Genomic DNA, 20,159 nt, shown 5'->3' with positions numbered 1-20,159 from the left:
CAGACACACAGTCACTGAACTTAAATTCACCTGTTTGTGTTGTTGGAGCCCTTTGGAGATTTTTTCATTCAAAGTTTAGACAAATAATCTGTCTCTTTGTGGGATTTATGGAACTATTCGGCCATGCATGAAGTACATGCTCCAGGTATAGTGTGCTCACTATAGCTGGCTTGTTATCCTGTTCAGTGTTTATCAAACAATAACTTAGTGGGCAAGTAAATAAGAGGGATTACGGCAGACCATAGTGATGAGAAGACCGGTTATTTTGCGTTTCCTGTTAGGTGTCATTCACCCGCCGCGAGCGAGCAGCGTGTCCGCTATGTCTTTAGTCTGATTAATCAACAACTGCAGTCAGTCACCATCACAAAAAGAATATTTTCTGTGGGAAACACGAAGTTAAACTAGCTCATTCACGAGTTAATGGATCAGCCACAAGCACAGACTGTTTACCTTTGATAACTTGCTGTTTGCCAACCCCTCGCTCCTCTGCAGCAGCAGCCTCTCATCCAAATTTGGCCCCTTCAGGCTCCAGTAAACCAACATGGCGGCAGCAGTCGAGAAACCTGTGGGTGGCGTGACGGTGGCAGCGTCCATTATTTATACAGTCTATGATATACATTATGCTTTTGTAAACAGGCAACAGAAACACACAGCTTGTAAAATTTGCAAATTAGATATACAGTATAACACTAAGCAACAGTGCCATATTCTACTTAATTTATTTCCCCCACATTAAATGCAAATAAAGTTCCTGCCAACTGCTGTTTTAAACTCAAAGCCTAAACATTGAATGTAAATATGTTTTATTGTGTGTTGTTGTGTATCGACAGGCCTGTGTCCATCAAAATAAAGGAACATGTCGGCTGTTTTTAACAGTGTTCGTTTAGACAGCAGTGGAGCTCTATGACAGAGGAGTACGATATCAGGCTTCAGCTACAGCTAATATTTGTTCGGTGTTTCATTGTTTTAGTGTTTTCATGGTATTCATCAACAAAAAAAGAATATCACCAGACTTATCCTTTAGCTGTAGTTTTGCTTGACAAAGTACTTTATCTATGCTCAGTAATATTCTACAGGCCAGGAGGCAGTGAGTGGGAAAACAAAGACATATTTTTATCATAAAAGTTACATCTAACCCGGTTTTTTTTTCTTTCCTTAAAATTATTACATAGTTTTCTGCTCCTTGCCCTAAAATACAAAAGGAAACAGTGTGTGTGCATGATGTATTCCTGAGTCAGCTTCATGGAGTTACAGCATGGAGGTATTGTCATGTTTTAATGTTAGAGGCTCTGATTCAGTGTATTGTCCCTTTATCAAACAAAAGGAAACAGCTGCAACACAGGATGTTGATTTGTAGAGTGTGAACCCCAGAGAGGACGACATTCATTAAACAAGCTACCTTAAAGCATCACAACGAATGTCACAGAGGAGTCAGAGGATGTCTTTGATCTGATTTGTGACCTGATTTATTATCTGGCAATTCACTAAAATCTGTGTTAAATTATTGATGCAAGCTGACAAATACAGTACAGTGTGTCCTTAAACAGCCATAACATTGAATCCAAACCCAGAGACCCCACGTGACTCCTCCCCATACCTCACACACTGTATGTGCTTGAAATGAGACGTGTGTATGTTTCTAAATTAATACACTATTCAGGTAATAGTTACGGGAATTTGTACTGACCAAACAGACAAGAATAGATTATCTTCCCTTAGTTTAAGCTGCTCCATTATTCCCTCCATATTTCCTTCCCTGATTACGGCCTCTTTAGGAACAATGCTGCAATATTGATGAGGTTTGGGGAAATACAGAAGCCTCAAAAAGTCTGAGCAAGGAGAAGAGGCCCTACAACAACATGAGACGATAAAACATTTATCTACTGCTGCTGCGTTTTCAGCAACCATGTGTCCTCGGACGGGAACATAGTCCTTTTGTTACTAGCCTAATACTGGTGTGCAAAATAAATCGGTTTTACACTTATTTCTAAAAAAATATTTGCTTGCAAAAATGAAGAACTCTTTTTCCTTTTTTTTTTTTGTTAGTGTTAATACTTTACCTACTTGTGCAGCTGAGCCAACACGCTAATAGTTTACCGAGGTTAGACAATCAATACTTTCACTCTTGCTACTCCTGTGTATCCTCGTCGCTTAGTGCGACTGTCCTAACAGAGGGACACCGCCTTCGTTATTCTTCCTCATTCTGACTGTTTGTTTGTTTGTTGATATTTCTGTAATTTTATTGCATCTGAAGTTAGGTTTTAAGGCTTAAGGGTTTCACGTGTTGTTCAAATTCCTACAACACAAATCTGTAAATCGAGGCTATAAGAGTAAAATCAACTTCACTTAGAAGCCGATTGAGTTGGATTTTTTCAGTCTTGGTTTGTAGACTCTCTTCCCTGGCTCATCAACACCAGCAAGTACCTGTATAAGACCTGGTACCTTGTAGCAACATTTTTGCAGTACCTTTTTTACTTTAACTGCACACTGTTATAAGCTCGGGTTTATGCATCCACTGTCCAAAAGTTGACACCCCGAAACGTCCCAAACAGAGTCTCTCTGCAGATACAGACACACAATCTTAGTCATAAATTTATTGACAGGGATTATTTTCATATTAGTGTATACATTGTTTTAAGAGAACTCTACGCATTCTGCCGCTGACATATTGGTTCTGGGGCGCAGGTTTAGCTCAGTTAGGTAGAGCAGGCGTCCCACGTACAGAAGCTACAGTCCTCATCGCACTGATTGCAGGTTCGACTCCTGGTCTGCCATGCCATCCCCCGCTCTCTCCTTCCCATATTTGCTAAAGACGGTTGTGGTTGTAACTATAGTAAGTATAGTATAGGTTGTAGCTGTAGTATTTAAAAACAATGCTAGTGAGGCTTAGTAATGGGGGAAATAAAACAATGATACCAGCCTCTCCAAGTACTGTGCCTTGGCCAGACACAGCACTTGTGCACGGAGCCAGGCTAGCTGTTTCCCTCTTTTTTCAGTCATTATGCTAAGCTAACCTGACCAGCTGCTAGTAGTATATTTACCAAACAGATACAGGCGTTGCATCGGCCTTCTCACCAAACTTTCAGCGTATTTCCCTAAATGAAGTATGAAGCTGAAACCAGGAGTCTATTAGCTTAGCTTACGGTAAAGACTGGAGGCAACTCCTACGTTGAGAAAAACGTACGTTAATCTATAGTTGAGAAGAGCGATACTGAAGAGATACTATTCCTTTAAGAGAAAAAAAAAATAACAGTGATTCTCCGTTATGATGATTGCTTCAGTTCGCAGACAGACAGGATCATCCCTCCTTTCAGTCTTAACCTATTGAAACTATGTGATAAACTTATGGCAGCACAAATCCATCCTGCACTTCAATGTTGTGACTCTCAGTCCACACATACATTCAGTATTGTCTCTGCTTTTGTGTAGTGTGTGCGTTGTGCCACTAAGGGGCAGCACAGGCGCACTTTCACTGGACTCTGTTATTATTGGGTAAACAGTGTGTGCAGAGCCAGGAAGTAATCCCTCCAACATTTAACCTGCTGTATTGTTGTTGATATTTTCTCTGGCCCGTCCGGCTCACTGTGACGTGGTGAGGGCTATAAATAAGACTTTTAGCTTTATTGTCAGACACAGGGAGTGGACTCTGCTAGCACTAACAGACAGACCTCAAACCTGCATAGAACTGTGAACAGACACTTATTGTAACATGAATGTTGTGCAGGTCAGGGGGGGGCAGAACAGAGGGGTTGAGGAGGAGACAATAGTGCAGGTGTGCAGCTGGAAAGAGGGATGGGGAAGCATGATTAATTCATTGTGTGAGGAAGGAGGGCAGAGATGAAAAATAGAGACAAATACAAAGAGAAACAAAGGGGAACTGAAAGAGAGGTATTTTATACACGCTTACTAACACCAAGGCTACTTCTGTTATGGCACCAGACAAAGTGAGATTACACTGAAACCTACAAAAAGAGTGTGTTTTAAGTGTCTTAAAAGATGAAACGGGAAGAGATTTAGCCTAAGCTCCTCAGGCAGGACAACCATTAGAGCTCTATCCAAGAAGCTCAGGTTATGAGGTTCATATGCGGTTGAAAGGTCTGGGATCCGCCTGTGATGTTTCATTTAACTCAGTACCACAACTGACAAACAACCCCAGAGACGATAAGCTATTAAAGGCCTCCCAGCGGTCCTGTTAAGAGAAACTGCTGTGAGTAACTGAGGCAAGCCAGGGGTCACATCCGTACATTTGATATTCACCAGTGTCGGCCCTGTTGGGGCCGATGTTGACCACTGAGATAAAGCGTGTTCAGACATGTGGTGGGTTCACATGTGTGTTCGGGAATATTTTCAGTGTGTCTGAGTCGTTCCCAGCAAAGGCGGGAGGCTGAAAGCTCCTCGAGCAGACTGCCAGCTCCGCCAGCTCGACTCCAAAGTCAGTGAACTGCCAGAGCTCCAGATTACAGCAGATTACCGGGCAGGGTGCTCGTACACTCTCTGTGTGGGTGTGTATGTGTGTGTGTGAGTCATGCTGTTTATTTTGCAACCGCATGGGGATGTTGTCTCCTTATAATCAGTGTAGACAAACAACAAGTTTCCTTGATGAGGACGCTGAATTATATTGAGAATAATTTGGTTTCCACTTTTCAAATTAAGGCGTAAAATGTCCAAAATCTGCCTCCATATTTCAACATTCATCAACTATTGGGCTGTAAACATAAAAGCTTTTACACCACAACAAAGTCAGGTGTTCTCCCTTTCACACACACCCTTAGATCATCACTCTTTGATGGACACAATTGAAGGATTGAACACGTGATACATATTCCCAGCATGTGGTGGATTAATACATTAATACTTTGTGGCTGAACCCCCTCCCTCCACATATTACTGCATCATAAAGAGATTACGGTCAGGGACAGGCCATGCCCAGGCAGGACTCTACCATCTGACAGTGGCAGACGGGGGTGACTCAGAGACAACAGAGACGGGACAGGGAAATGTTTGACTTTGTGATGAGGCGTAGGTGCATCAATCCACGTGTTCGCAATGTAGCTCTTATGAAACATCAGCAAATCATACGTACAAAAAATAACTATTTCTTTTGGTGACATGTTGGGTCCTCTAAGGGGAAGAGGGAGAAGGGACAGCAGGTGGGTGGGTGACGAGGTAGAGGGGGAGGGTCTGTGTCTGCAGATGTTGCTAGTCTGAATGCTGGACTTGCACAGGAATGTTTCAGGAAGGTCTGCAGGAGTAAGTCGGGGTTATCGAGGGACAGATGACGAGGAGTCTGCAGGAGGAAGGGAGGAGTGACACAGAAAGACACAAAAGAGGATAAGAAGAAGAGAGAGTGGACGGCTGCTGATCATGGCTTTGGCTTGTCTTGGTCTAGGCTGCGCCCCCGTGCAAACCAAAGGTACAGTCTGTTACATCAGCGTGTTCCTGTTAGCACATACTGTTTCTAAGTCAGACAGGAATGGGACTGTCGTGTGTCACTGTGGTGATGGTACACTGTACAATGTTACGATATCAGCTGACTCTCATCTACCATTGAGGCAGTTAATATTCGTACAGTACTGCTGTGCTGCTAATGTAGTTATGTTATTTAAGTTTACTGTATGTGCATACTAGTGTTTAGGGCTTGAGGTTGTTAAATTATGATTTTAATTACGTGCAAAGAGAAGTGTCCAATGTACTTTATGTAAAATAATGCACACGTTGTTGAGACAGAATATTTCACTTACAAAAAAATGATAAGTTGCAAAATTGGTAGTAACAATTTTGTCAGTTTTAAGCAAAAAAAATTGCTGGCTACACCCACTCATGAGATTATTTTCTGTTTGTTTAAGTCTTCTAACACTAAACTGAATACATCTGGGTTTAAGGCCAAAGAAAGACGTCTGAAGACGTTGTGTTGTTGGAACTTTTGATGTTTTTTTTCTATTTTGCGCCATTTTATTGATCAGTACTTTAGCATCTATGCAGGTAAATGATCAGTAGATTAATCCATCGTGAAAATGATTGTTGGAAATCAGACCTATAGCCATAATAAAGACTCAGTGAAGAAACCACGTGGAATAAGATCAAGTCAACAACCTTAAAGCTCATCAATGGAGGAATATAAAACAGTAACTGTAAATAAAACAGCTGAAGTGCAAGTGGTAATAAAGCATTCATTATGTATTTTGTCAACAGATGTTTGTATGAATATAAAAAATGCATACTACTACAGTTGATGAAATGAGGTGGTGCGTGATGTGATTAGGCCGCTGTAGACCCACAAACAGCGCACAGCTTTTCCTCTGCAGAACTGGCCAGCCAGTGTGTCTTATATAACAGCTGTCTACTACGACAAGATTCTGCAGCTACCGCCATAGGGAGTGTACTGCCTGACCCAGATACACCCTAATACATTTTCTACTAATGACTTACATTCACTCACATCTGGACCAGAGAGAGAGAGATAGAGACAGAGAGGGATGCAAAATGATATAGCTGTACCAGAAAGAGCAATATTAAAACAGTGACATGTGGAGCGTCAGTGTTCTCATTGGAAAGCTAAATGTCACAGACGATTGTGCATAGTTGTGATTTTTTTTGGGCACAGCTATTTTTATGACACTGTAGTGAAATCTGTGCATGAACAAAGATCAGGGCTGTTAAATGGTTTGATGTGCTCATGTCCTGACCCCTATTCCATTATTGTACTGTACACTATTATCGTTATTGTTGGTATTTCTTTCTTTTTTATAAAGGTTTTTTTTCTCCTTCCTGATTTTATTCTTCTTCCGTAACAAGTTTGTGGATATCAGATACCATGAACCATGTCAGCAGCGCCTTTAAGATATGTTAAAATACCTCATAAACGACTGAGGTAATGACAATTTGACGCATAATCTGAATGAGGCTCACATGGCACCATAAAGACAACTGGTGCATTACTCATTTAAAGCCTTTGCATCTACAATTGTTAGTTTAACGGCCCTTTTGACACCACACTACACTAAATTTCGGAACATCAGGCTTCATGATTTTGCATTGTGATGTGTACAATAAATCTTGAAACTCTTTGCCAACACTTCTGTTTACTCCTGAAGACTTGAACTGATCAGCTTCCATTAACACCTTTTGGGACAGTTGGGGGTTCCCTGGCATGCTTTGATACTCTTTTGTCTCGTCTTTTTCTCAGGACTCTTGCAAAAGCTTTCTTAACAGGCTGACTAGGTTGATTCCATAACAGTTTTAGCGCACCTCCCTGCTTATACTTGAGGTATGCTGGAAAAGAACTAATTTATACCACATGAATTCTGATAATGTTGGATGCCGAAAGTTTTGTAATTTGTTCCCAATGTCCAAACTCAAAGGCAAAGTGAAATCGGGGCGTAATCGAGAGGAATTAGATGTTAAAATAGTTTTAATATGGGGAAAAAAATGTACGACAGTCTTTCCTTGAAGACACTCTGCGATGCACTGGGTTGGTCACCCTTGATATTGTTATGAAAAAGTTTGAACACATTCACACATCGGACTGATCATGCCATGAAGTGAGCATTAATGTGAGATTGTCTCGCTTTGAAAGTTACAGAAATTGTTACAAGCAGCTCCTCCTGCTTGTCCTACCACATGGAGTTTACTGGCGCCTTTAGACACCTCACCACAGGTATCTGCCTTAAAACTTGGATGATGAATACCCAGTGGTCAAAATGATGGATTATAGCTTGTTGCGGTGATGAGATGGTCGAATTTCCTCAATTCATTCAACCATTTTTGTGTTTCAAACTCGCCTCATGAATATTCATGAAAAGTATTTATCACAAAATATAGTTGGACCTTCTCACACAACTCTTTGTTTTAAAGAAGATGGAGCATAAGTTCATCATTCCTAGTTTAGCAATCTACTGTTAATGCAAATCTAAAAACTGCAGTACATTAGTGCCTCTCTTATTCTAAGCAGCCCATTATAGAACATGTTTAGTGCAAAACTCCAAATAGCACTTTTAACACCTTCTCATTACCTCTGTGTAATGTCTGAACAGGTTATTACAGCACTTGGACCCTTTGAACTGCTGCATTACTTACTTCACTGCATTTCTTTATTATACAGTGTCTTCTACCTTATTTTTTACCGTACCTCCTCTCTTCTCTTGGTGCTGTTGGCATGCAAGTCCTGATGATGACAGTGCAAGTTGCTGACACTGCACCTACAGATTTCAGGAGGAGGGGAAACAGAGATGCAGGAATACAGTAAGAAAAAGAGGGATGATGGGTAAAACACAGAAAGAGAGCAGGCGGGACAGAATGTGCAATAGATGAACGTGTATGTTCGCTCAGCCAGGTTTTAGATGGTCCTTGATGATAGCGATGGGCAATACCCAGCCTAAGATTCATTACAATAGATTGCAGATGAGAAAGAAGAGGTGCAGGACAGGAAGAAAGAGGAAGGAGCGAGATGATGCAGGTAAGGAAGAGGTAAAACTAAAGATGCTGATTACAAGATCAAGACTTTGTTACTTACTGCTGAATTTTTATTTAGGGAAATGATATGTCTTCCTGGTGGACTCTCTGAGATGACATTATTAACTTTGATTCCAGCACTGCATTATGCATGTTAATGAGTCGTTTTTTGAGGCCATGTGAGTGTCTGCCAGAGGAAAGGTTTGCGTGGTGCTGAGCAGTGGTCAACACTGACAGACCCTGTGTAGACCTGGCTATTGTTAAGTACTATATCTTTAGATGTTTGTTTCATGAAGAGGAGGAACTTTGCTCATTTGTTAGAAATGCCAGTAGCCTATCCTGCAATACAGTATATCTAGACTTTATAGCTAAAAAATGTAGCTTTGCTAATGGTGCTTTAGTAAGATGGTTGTGCTTTTAGGTGCAGAAGGATTTATGTGCAGAGGTTGAAACCAGAAAGCTGTTTTAATATTCATCTGGCCAATCCAAGTGTGTTAGGAAACATGAAACCTTCCGCACATATTGACTGAGAATCGACTTCAAGTATCTCGGGGTTTTAGATGGATGGATCGTGAGATTGACAGACGCCCTGGTACAGCGTCAGCAGTGTTGCAGGCATTGTACCGGACAGTCGTGCTAACCCGTAAGTTGAAGCTCTCAATTTACCAGTTGATCTACGTTCCAACCCTCTCCTATGTTTATGAGCTTTGGGTAGTGACCAATAGAATGAGATCGCGGATACAAGCAGCCAGAATGAGTTTCCTCCGCAGGGTGGCTGGGCTCAGTTGTAGAGATGGGGTTAGGAGCAGCTACTCCTTTGCATCAAAAGGAGTTGAGGTGGTTCGGGCATTTGATTAGGATGCCTCCTAGGCGCCTCCCTGTGGAGGTTGTCCAGGCAGTCCCAACTGGGAGCAGAGCCTAGAGCAGACCCAGGACTTGGTGGAGGGATTATATATCCCAACTGACCTGGGAACAGCTCAGGATCCCCTATGAGGATCTGGAAAATGTTGCTAGGGAGAGGGATGTCTCGGCTCAGTTGCTTAGCCTGCTAATACCACAACCTGACTTCGGATAAGCGGAAGAAAATGAATCGATATATGGATGGATGGATGGAGGGATGGAGGGATGAATGGTTTACAGCATGCATACCGAAAGAGCCTTTGTTTAAATCTTACCCACCAAAGTTTCACATAAAGTTGTACGTTACGCACGCATGTACAGGACCTGATCAGCAACGAGACAAGTCATACCACTTTGTCCACTGGAGCAGTTTCTCATAGCTGCTTTAAGTTATGAATTTTCTTTGTGTGAGCCTTTTTGATGACATACAGGATGAAGCAGCAGGGAATATTTAGCTTAGTAATGCGGTCTCAGCACTACAAACCCATGATAATGATGAGAGGAGAGTTTTATAGGTAGCAGCAAGTGCACAAGAAAAAAGTATCAAAGAAGAAGAGACACTCAGGAGAAAGATCAGGGGAACAAATGGGCTCGTAGGCAGGAAAGCCATAGTTACAAATCCACTAATTTAACTGTGTCATAACAACTAGGTCAGCACATTCTAGGGACTGTTTTCAAAGAAACACCTTTGTTCCAGCCTGGTTTCAATAATCGTTCTGTGTCGCCACGTTTTCACTCTTACAGTGGTAATTACTACTCACAGTCAGGAATAACTTTCAAGGATTCAAGGAAGGGTTTTTGCAGATTTCGCAGATCTGTCAGTGTAATGAGAAGACTAGCTCTTTATAGCTAACACAAGGATGTGTCAGAATTTCCTTACACATCCAATCACTTTAGGTTTTAGAGAAAGCAAAAGTAATGCCCAAAATGATGCAAGATATTATGTTGCTGTTTTAAAAACATACAATATTTTATGAACATTATTTGATAAATGTTAAAGACATTGTTAGAGTTACATAGAAAGCAAGGAAATAACTAAGTACATGAAAGGAACTATGGCAGAAGTCTGTTTTTCTAGTTTTAAATAAGATGGACAACTGCGCTTCCAGGTTCAATTGGCAGAATGCTGCTGATGTGAGCTCGCTGATTTAATTACAGGCAAATACGAGTCTTGATAAGTGATGAAAGGTTGCCTGGATACTGATGTACAGTGTTGCTTTCAAGGACACATTTGCAATTTGAATTCTGAGTTAAAAGAGGAGAAACAGGAAGCTCTGAGAGCAGATAAGAGAGATAGATAATCAAAGTCCTTCTTTCTCTCACCTGTTAATTTTGCAGCATTCATGAAGATAGATTTGTTGTGTTTTCTGCTAATAATATATTAAGTGTCAATAAACATGGAGGACTGTGAGAATTGGATAATGGTCCTCTGGTGTATGCAAAGCTGCAGGGGTGAGGTGTGTTTAGCTGCCACCTGCTGGCCTGTCTCATGTATTAATGTACAACATAAAAAGATTGTGATATTCCTAACTTTAGTTTTTTTGTGTATAAATGTATATCATTTTCATCATTTTCGTTTGTTTTGTTTATTTTCATGTGTTGACTGGCTTTAGTGTGAGACTTGTGTCTGGTTGAGGTAAGTTGTAAAGCCTGGCCTGGATCTCAGTTTGTTGCACTGTCTCTAATAGCTGTTTTTACTCTGTTGCTGGTGAAACAGGCAGTGAGGGCTGAGCCACTGTTGTTGGCTTACAAATGTTCCATTTCAAGAACTACAAAAACATCTATGGTATTCTATTTTCAACACTCCTTAAGTAATTTTTTAAAATTACAAATATATTTTAAGAGGTGTAAACAAGGCTGGATTATCAACTGGGCAATGCAGGCTTCATAGAAACTGCAGACACCCAGGAGCAAAGAAAAGTTGTCCGATGGTTTGCAAAGCTTTCATTTGATTAATTGCTTTGTTGGCTGCTACTAAAACTCAACGACAACTAAGGGCCTCTAATTTGCATCATTGCCTAAACATGTTCTTTGTTTCTCCTCTCTCCCCTTAGCTGTGTCAAACCTGGATATAGAGAGCAAGCTATCGGTTCACTATCAGGCGCCATGGCACCAGCAACACAACGTGTTTCATCCTTGTACCCGGCCACCATGTCTAGAGGAGCTGCACAGAAGCGCTCAGCTCAGTCTCAGAGCCCTGCACCGAGGTGAGAGAGGAAGATCCATTCAGCACAGGTGCATTATTTTGTCTACAAATGACATGGGTTTAACTTTTTGTATGTGTGTACGTGTTTCTAAGATGAACAACAGCACCACCGCTCCACGAGTCGGGAGAGAAACAGGGTGACCATCTCTATCTCTGTGGCACCCCCTATGCCCACGTTCCCCTCACCACACTCCATCCGCCGGCAACAGAGGAGTCGTCTGGCACGAGCGGTAGGGACAACTCACTGAGCATAAGTGAAAATATACTTTATCTTACAAGCATCCAATCAGGCAACAGTTATCCAGAAATTATGTTCTTTAAACAGCAAGAAGTAAGACTACTTAAGTGGTCAGAGTTGCCTTGTGTGACTGATACATGAATATATTGTGACTTGTCAGTAAAACATAATAGCCAAGTATTAGAACTTAGTCATATTTTGTGTTTTTGTGCTAAAACATTTGATTCTAACCGAATAAAAACTGACATAATTTCTCATTCTGATGTTTCCATGCAGCAAGAGAGAGCAGAGAGGGAGCGAGAGTTAGAATATCAACCCAGGAAGGTAAACAGAAATTTGTCTGTGTTTATGTCCAACATGTACTGTTGTAGGACTTGTGTTTATCCACCTCTTTGTAGTTTCCAGTAAAATCTTTTCCATTTAATTATGTGGTTGTATTGTCATCAGTTTACCACTAATCAGTATACATAATAGGTATGCTCTGTTTAGAACTCTTTTCTAATTAATCCTTTTTCTTTGGGTTTTTTTTTCTGTATCTCTTGAAGGAGAGGACCGTGAGAGAAACGGAGATCCAGACCATACCGAGAAAAGTAAGCAAACGCCTTGAATCATAGTCCAGAAAAAAATCGCTGCGAATGTCAGTGTTAAAATAATTTCAACCTGTGTTTGCACACTCAGCAATGGTTGTTTGTGTCTGTGTTTTTCCTGCTGCAATAGGAGAGGCATGGGAGAGATGCAGATAATCAGACGATCCAAAGAAAGGTAAAGAAAGATAACTACAATTGCCATGAAATTAATCAAGGCTTTTCTTACTGTAGTTTTTGAAAGACAGGGGAAATAAGAGCAACATTTTATTGGTATCAATGGGAGTTTACCATAGTGGAAATTTATTAAGACCGGAAAAGGAAAAATTAAACAATTCTTCTTTCATTTCTTTCATCCTTTGACTTTCCTTTAATCTTTTTATTTAAAATTATTTAATCTATTCGATTGTCATGTCATCTGTTCTTTTGTTTTTTTCATATTTTGTGTTCTTAGTTTGAGTGCTTTTACTCACTTCACCCTATTGAAGGTTGCATCTTCATTCCATGGAATAGAAAGGTATCAAGAATTTCTTTAAAATGTATTATCCTCATATCACATTGCTTGTTCAATTTATTTTACATTTACTCCTTGATATCTTCACTATGCATTACCTCAAGTATTGTTTTGCCATACTAGACAAGTAAAAATACAGGTTGTAGTGGTTATGCTACACAATGCCACTGTAAATAATTCATTTTAGTCTTTCCAAAATATTTTATTAACACTGTAGGACTGTACAAGCATCTAATATGTAATGGTGCTGCTTTCATGTCTGTTTGTTCCAGGCTACCTCGACAGAGGAAGGTGAAGATGGTGAGGTTCTGGGAAGTCACAGAGCCAAGGCCTCAGCCCAAAATGCCCCCTCAACCCAGGATAAACAGACAAACTGGTCCAAGGAAAACCACTCACCATCAGATCAGAATACGTCTACTGATTCTCATGCCATCTCCTCCTGCATTATCCCCATTAATGTTACAGGTGAGAGCAAGAAAAACATAAGGAATATTAAGAAAGAGCAAGGTCGACCCTTGTGAGGTAAAACCAGGAATCCTCTTATTGTCAGGCAACACTGATAACAAGTAACCCAACAGCAACTGTTCCCAAATCATGATCAAAACCAGATTGCCTTCATATCTACATAGCCTATTAAACTTCAGCTTTTTTATGGCTTATGGCTTTTGTGTTGTTATTGCAGGAGTTGGGTTTGACAGGGAAGCAAGTGCTCGTTGCTCTCTAGTCCATTCCCAGTCAGTTCTTCAGAGAAGAAGGAAGCTGAGGAGGAGGAAGACTATCACAGGAATACCCAAAAGAGTACAACAGGACATGGGTATGTTGTAGAGCACACCTGGTCATTGGTGGACAATTTGTGGGTTATTATTAAGTGTGGGTTTTAATTTTGTAGGTAGGACAATTTGCTATTGGTTTCATCGATATTTTACCCATTCAATTACTGAGCTCTGGGGATGAGGTGATCTTGCAAATACAGCCATGAATCCATGAGCAAGCTCAATGAGCAGCAACAATCACATGCAAACAAAATACTAGTCAATTAAAACCTTTCCCAACTTATACAAGCTACTGTGAGCTAATACCTGGTTCAACTTTGATCTATTTATCTGGTGTGCATGCAGATTTTTTATGCAATAGACAAATTTCATGTACATTTCAGATGCATTCACCTTTGTTTTTGCATCCAATTGATATGGTTATGGTAAAATGGCTTAACTGTGGGTTTGTTAACAATATAACCATCAAACAAGGAGGGCCTGATTCTCAGCAGTACAACTAGTTTAGGACTAATGGCCGAACTACAAAATGAGCCTTGTTGTTTTGTGGATCACCTTCCAATGTAGAGGCCGTGTTTGGTTATCTTTTCCTTATATCCTCTGAAGAAAAGGTTTGTCCTTGATATTTTGGACACTCAACATGCTTTGTCTCTTCGCATTCAGACTCAGATGAATCACCCGTAGCAAGGGAGCGCACAGTGATCGTCCATGCCAACCCGCACCAACTCTCTCTCTGTCAGGAAGACCTCTCTATCAGTGGTCGCCTCCATCACACTCGTGACTCTGGCTGCCAGACAGATGATTTCCTTATAGCATGTACGTTTCTGAGAATGCACAAGTATATATTGTTCTTTATTGCAGTTCCTTTTAGTCTATCAGGCTCACACATCTGTGCTACTGACTAGGACGAGGAGTTCTCTTAAGTCAGTCCTGATATAAATTAAATTACAAAATGTTTTACTTTGCAGTTATTACTGTGACTATTTCAAGGTTAATGTCTAGATCTGTTCCTCCTCAGATAGCTGCCATTGCTAAGTTTGAAGAGGAGAAGGGACTCCCTAAAAACACGGTATATCACCAAGGGGCAGTGCCTTACATCCTGTGTCACACAGAGTGCTGTGTGCCTGATGTGTTCTGTCAGCTTGACCTGGGTGGTCGCATCGCTTTTTGGATAAGCTACATTAACCTTAAAAGTTGTTCCCTTCCCTGCAATATTTTAAATTACTTATACCTTTCAAATGATAAATAGTTAAATTGATCTTCATAACATGCCTAAACTGGTCACAGTTTTTTGTGAAATTGTGAGCAAAGTTAACTTTTGGTGTACTGCAACATCCTTCAAAACCATGCCCATTCAGGTGAAAAACCGTGTTTTTAGGGACTCTCAACAGGACAACCATCTGAAGGCAGCCATTAAATTATCAAACCAGTATGCTTTCATCAGCAAACTAGATCCATCAAACTTGAATTTTAAATTATTATTTACGGTAACTTGCTATAGTCCATATAGTCGACTTTCATATGAATTAAGAAATATGTCCCTCTGTTCCCTTCCCTCTCCTTTTTTCCTCTTCAGGTACAGCTGCTCCCTCAAGAAGGCGCATCAGAGCTCAGCGTGGCCATCAGGGAATCCCTGCCTCACTGTCCCATTCAACAGGGAACATTTCTTCACTGGGTGACCAGTCCGACTCCACATATACCAGTGCTGCAGCTCATGGAGTACGATTGCGCTCTCGTAGTCTACCACGAGAGGGTGGACGTCTGATGGACAGTGACGATGATGACGATGACAATTATGATGATGATGACGAAGATGAGGAGCTTTCACCATATGAAGCAGAGGACTTTATTCCACCTGGCCCAAGTCCAAGAATGAAGATGATGATGATGAAGGATGAAGAGGAGAGCACAGATGACCAGGCAGCTCCTGAGCCACTGCAACTTGGAAGCCTAAAAAGGTTGCAGCGATCTGGGGAAAGAGACAGAGGTGGTGGAGGAGGTGGGAGTCCAGAGCATAGCTGGATGGAGAGAGGCCGTTCACGCTTACCCCGCAAGGCTGACATGGGTAGCTGTGAGATTTCATCTAGTTCAGATACTTTCAGCAGTCCTATTCACTCTGTGTCTACAACAGGGGTCCTAGGCAGCCATGTGGATCACAAGGAGGACCACCAGTCATCAAGCGGGAACTGGAGCGGTTCCAGCTCTACCTGCCCTTCTCAGACATCTGAAACCATTCCCCCACCCTCTTCTCCACCTCTGACAGGCTCATCCCACTGCGACTCCGAGCTGTCACTAAACACTGTGCCCAATGCCATTGATGAAGGATTCTCCCTGGATCCCTCATACCATTCTGACCTCAGACCCCAGGGCCAGGGCCACAGATCAAGCTCGTTCACATCCTCAGCCACAGACCAGCTGGATGATGCAGGGGTCAGTACTGCCAGTGAGGGGGAGTGGACATACCCTCAAGACCAAGACCATACTGATCCCGATCATGATCTTGACCAGACCCAAAACCTTAGCCAGAGCCATGGGTTAGCCCAGGATTATAGCTCCAAACAAGGTCTCGAAGACCACATCTGTTACAGTAACAACAAGACAGGCCACAATGAAAAAGAGTCTGGCTCTCATTACCAATCTGATACAGAGGGTTTCTATTCCTCCTCTGTGCATTTTGGGGAGTATAATCAGAGTTACAGAGGATACATGTATAACTATGCAGACCAAGGGACTGACTGTGGCCAATCCAACACTGTGGCAGCACCACTATCCCATGGAGTTTACCCCACACCCTCAGCTGACTTCAGAGCAGGCACTATGACCCTGGGAAGGACATGCCGTCCACTAAGGAAACCAAAAGTAAAACCCCCACCACCCAAACGGACCACCTCGCTTAAGGAGACCAGTTGTAGTGTTGATGTTGGAACAGACACACAGACAGATCAGGATCAACCAAAGACAGTTAGTGAACAAGAACTTGCATTGTCTTCCACAGATATGAAGCTGGAACTGGAGCTAGAGCTTGGAGGTGCTCCAGAACCATTACAGACATCTTGTCTAGTTGCAGAGCCTTTGGGAACCTGGGGGATGGGACTCAGTGGAGCCGTTGACATAGTAGAGCCCATGTCCTTCAGCTCTGCAGATACACACTCATTTAAAGATGAAGGTGCTGTGCAATCTGACTATGCAGACCTGTGGCTTCACAACACTGAACTGAAGTCCAACAATGGTGAGTACACGTCAATGTCCAACTCAAGCACAGCCACAGGCACTACTGTCATGGAGTGTATAAAGTCACCAGACAGCTCTTCCTCCTCCACAGAAACCCAAACCCAGGCCCTTGCCCAGGCAGAAACCAGGGCCACTAGTCCACCCCTCCCACCAGGAGACTTCAAACTTGGGTCACCTGAGAAGCTGGCTGGCCTGGCCTCACCATCAAGTGGCTATTCCAGCCAATCAGAGACTCCAACATCAACCTTGCCCTCATCTTCAGCAGCATTCTTCCCAGGACCTCTGTCTCCCTCAACTGGCAAGAGAAAGCCCAAAGTGCCCGAGAGGAAGTCTTCTCTCTCTTCCCTGCAGCACTTCCCCAGAGATGGAGCTTCCATTTCCTCTGCATATAAGAGAGACCCAGACTTCCCACCACCACCATCTCAACTTGATCTCAATGTTCTTCATGGTGGTTATGTCAGACACACGCTTTCCCACCGGACACACCACATGCATACGCTCCACCACAGCAAACACAGAGTTGCAAATGTTTTAGCCACTGGAACAAAGTTATTGGCCCCAGAGGCATCAAATACAAACCCATTGCTAAGTTCAAACTCTGCGCTAACAATTCCCAGTTCTAATCTTTTGGCTATAACTCCATCTGCTCTTCGTTCAGTGCAGCTCCATCCTGTTAGCCAATCAACAGATAGTGCTACCACTAGAGACCAAGACACAGCAAGTGGAGCAGAGACTGTTACAAGACCCAAATGTCCTCCCAGTGGTTCTACTCTCGCTCCACCACCTATTAACACAAGGCCTCTCCCTCCTCGTAGACCACCTCCCAGACCCCCAGTTCATGACCACACCTCTCCTGAACACTTGCTACCACCTCCCCCTGGCCGCCACCCTGATGGGCCTCCATCCTATGAAAGCCTGCTACTTAGACAGGACCGCTATGGACCAGGGACCTTCTGGGCTATGACAGCCTTCAGAACCCGAATGGACCCAGCATCAGATCTCTCCGAGGACAGCTCACCCTTGCATCGGCCAGTGCCACGTGCTCCCCACCCTTCACCTGTGGATCTACACACGCATATTCATTCACACACAGAGTTTAGAGGGCTCACTCACTCAGCTCATGCACACTCTGAGTTTAGGGTTTTGGGGGAGCGCTCATTCTCCCAGGATGATGATGATGATGAAGATGACGAAGAAGAAGAGGAAGAGCAGGTGAAAGAGGCACCAAGGCCTGTATGTGCCAGAGGAGGCATGCGTTCTGACCACCATCCACCCCCAGCGTATGAGTTTTCTGGGGGATCCCACTTAGACTCAGGGCCCTGGGCTAGTCCTGTCAAAGTGCCTGGTACCACAATGGAGACATCGCATCCTTACCTAATCAGCGATGCAAGGAGAGGAGGACAAGAAGAGCAGGAAGAAGAGGAGGAAGTGACATCAGGTGCTACCAGAAGTGCCCATCAGCAGCAGCCACAGGAGGGCAAAGATGACTCCACCACTCCTGACACTGAGGATTACTTCAGTAAAGGTAAGCTTTTAAACCACATGTAATAGGCGGAAGTTGTAAAGTACCCTTTGTAAAGATCACAGAAAACTATACAGTAACTTGTGGCTATTTTCAATATACGAAAAATAAACACCATTTAACAAAAAAGCAACCTTTAATCAAAAATAATAAACAGTTTAAAGAATGGTTATTTCAACAATTGTACACTCAGTGATCAGACAACCAGATGACATGTGATAGGGATGTTGTATGCTGCAGATTCCACTCCCAGTGATAATTCCCTCTCCCCTCTGACGGATGACACCAAAGTGGATGATGACATTATTATCACATCACCCAACAAAACCCGTACAACTGAGGATCTTTTTGCCATGATACACAGGTACTATAAATGTTTCATTTTTTAATCTTTTTGAACCTTTGTTTACATTGTATGTACTGCATGCACTTTATATCTTTTTGTAAGAGTTTAATTGTGATCCAGCTAATTTAAAGTCAATTTTTACTTATCCTGTCAATCTCTGAATGGATATTCATCCACTGTCTAAATCATTATTAATGTTCCATATTCAGATCCAAAAGGAAGGTCCTGGGCCGTAAAGATTCAGGGGACTTAAACGCAAAGTCTCGTCTCTGCCCTACAGCACCAGTGCCGCCTGTTGCCACAGTCATTATCCCGCCAGCCCCTCCTCTAAACATCCCAGCCACCTTAGCCACTGCAGCTGGGTCACAACGAGCGCCTGTGCCAATCTACCGCAGCGCCAAGAAATCAAGCACGTCCAATGAGGAGTTTAAACTCCTGTTGCTGAAGAAAGGTAGCAGGTCTGATTCCAGTTACCGCATGTCAGCAACAGAAATTCTTAAGAGCCCCATCACCCCTAAAATCCCAGGGGAGTCTGTTCAAGAAGGGTCCTTTAGACAGGCCGAGGAGCCACCCTCTACTCTACAAGAGCCCCCCATTCCTGGCCTGGATCAAATCCAGATCCCAGGCCTTTTTCCCAGGGCAAACTCTGAGAGTTTCAGCCCCAAAACCCTACCCATGTCAGCTGCATCAAGACAGGGACGTTCTCGGATCCCCCCTGTAGCCAACAGCAGTCGCTACAGTACACGCAGCCGCCTCTACACAGCCCCCATGCAAGCCATTTCCGAAGGGGAGACAGAGAACTCAGATGGGAGCCCCCATGATGACAGATCATCTTAAAACCACCTGAAGAGAGATGTTCTCTTTTCTTAGCTGTGTCCTACATTTGAAATGGTCCCTTCTACTTTTTTAATCTTGGATAGGTGTCATCAAGGCAAATACTAATTTTTCAGACACACAAATTCTTACTGTTGCTAAAACACCACCCAGTCTTGGATCAACTATTCTATTTAAGGGTGTCAGAAAGTAATAAGATGCTGAACAATAAAGGGATTATCATGAAAACTTTGAGGATATATCTAAATACTGTCTCATCAAAAAAGCTCCCTCATAGTAAAAAGAGAAATACTTAAGACCTATTTTGATTAAACTGTCTTTTCTAAAAAAAAAAATAACATCATAAAAAACAGTCTCAAATGTTTGGTAAATTATGATAAGAAATTTTGTGGAGTATGGACAACGTGCTTGTGCATGAACGAGCACATGCAACGTCCACTGATATTTCTACTTCTTGTGTTTTGAATGGTGTGGGTGTGTCCCTGAGGAACTGCTTTCTTATTAAAATAGAAAAAAAAATCCAATAAAATGTAATATTCTTTCAACTTTTGGTGCCCAAA

At 42.4% G+C, this 20,159-nt stretch overlaps 1 protein-coding gene across 1 annotated transcript in view; it reads left to right on the top strand.

Moving 5' to 3' along the window:
- nhsb (Nance-Horan syndrome b (congenital cataracts and dental anomalies)) overlaps positions 1-19,841 on the top strand; it is a 54,492-nt gene extending 34,651 nt beyond the window's left edge. Inside the window, exons 2-13 of the mRNA XM_069660661.1 lie at positions 11,406-11,558; positions 11,651-11,787; positions 12,072-12,119; positions 12,341-12,385; positions 12,513-12,557; positions 12,834-12,896; positions 13,166-13,358; positions 13,576-13,707; positions 14,330-14,482; positions 15,243-18,422; positions 18,660-18,783; positions 18,975-19,841. Of these exons, the coding sequence (XP_069516762.1) occupies positions 11,406-11,558; positions 11,651-11,787; positions 12,072-12,119; positions 12,341-12,385; positions 12,513-12,557; positions 12,834-12,896; positions 13,166-13,358; positions 13,576-13,707; positions 14,330-14,482; positions 15,243-18,422; positions 18,660-18,783; positions 18,975-19,602 (4,901 nt within the window). The 3' untranslated portion in view covers positions 19,603-19,841. The remainder of the gene's footprint in view (positions 1-11,405; positions 11,559-11,650; positions 11,788-12,071; positions 12,120-12,340; positions 12,386-12,512; positions 12,558-12,833; positions 12,897-13,165; positions 13,359-13,575; positions 13,708-14,329; positions 14,483-15,242; positions 18,423-18,659; positions 18,784-18,974) is intronic.
- The last annotated feature ends 318 nt before the right edge of the window (positions 19,842-20,159 follow it).

Source organism: Semicossyphus pulcher, unplaced genomic scaffold (assembly GCF_022749685.1).
Source record: "Semicossyphus pulcher isolate SPU_LCO1_2020_fin unplaced genomic scaffold, fSemPul1.0.p SCAF_1, whole genome shotgun sequence".
NCBI classification, from domain to species: Eukaryota; Metazoa; Chordata; class Actinopteri; order Labriformes; family Labridae; genus Semicossyphus; species Semicossyphus pulcher.
This window is presented reverse-complemented; position numbering and strand designations above follow the sequence as displayed.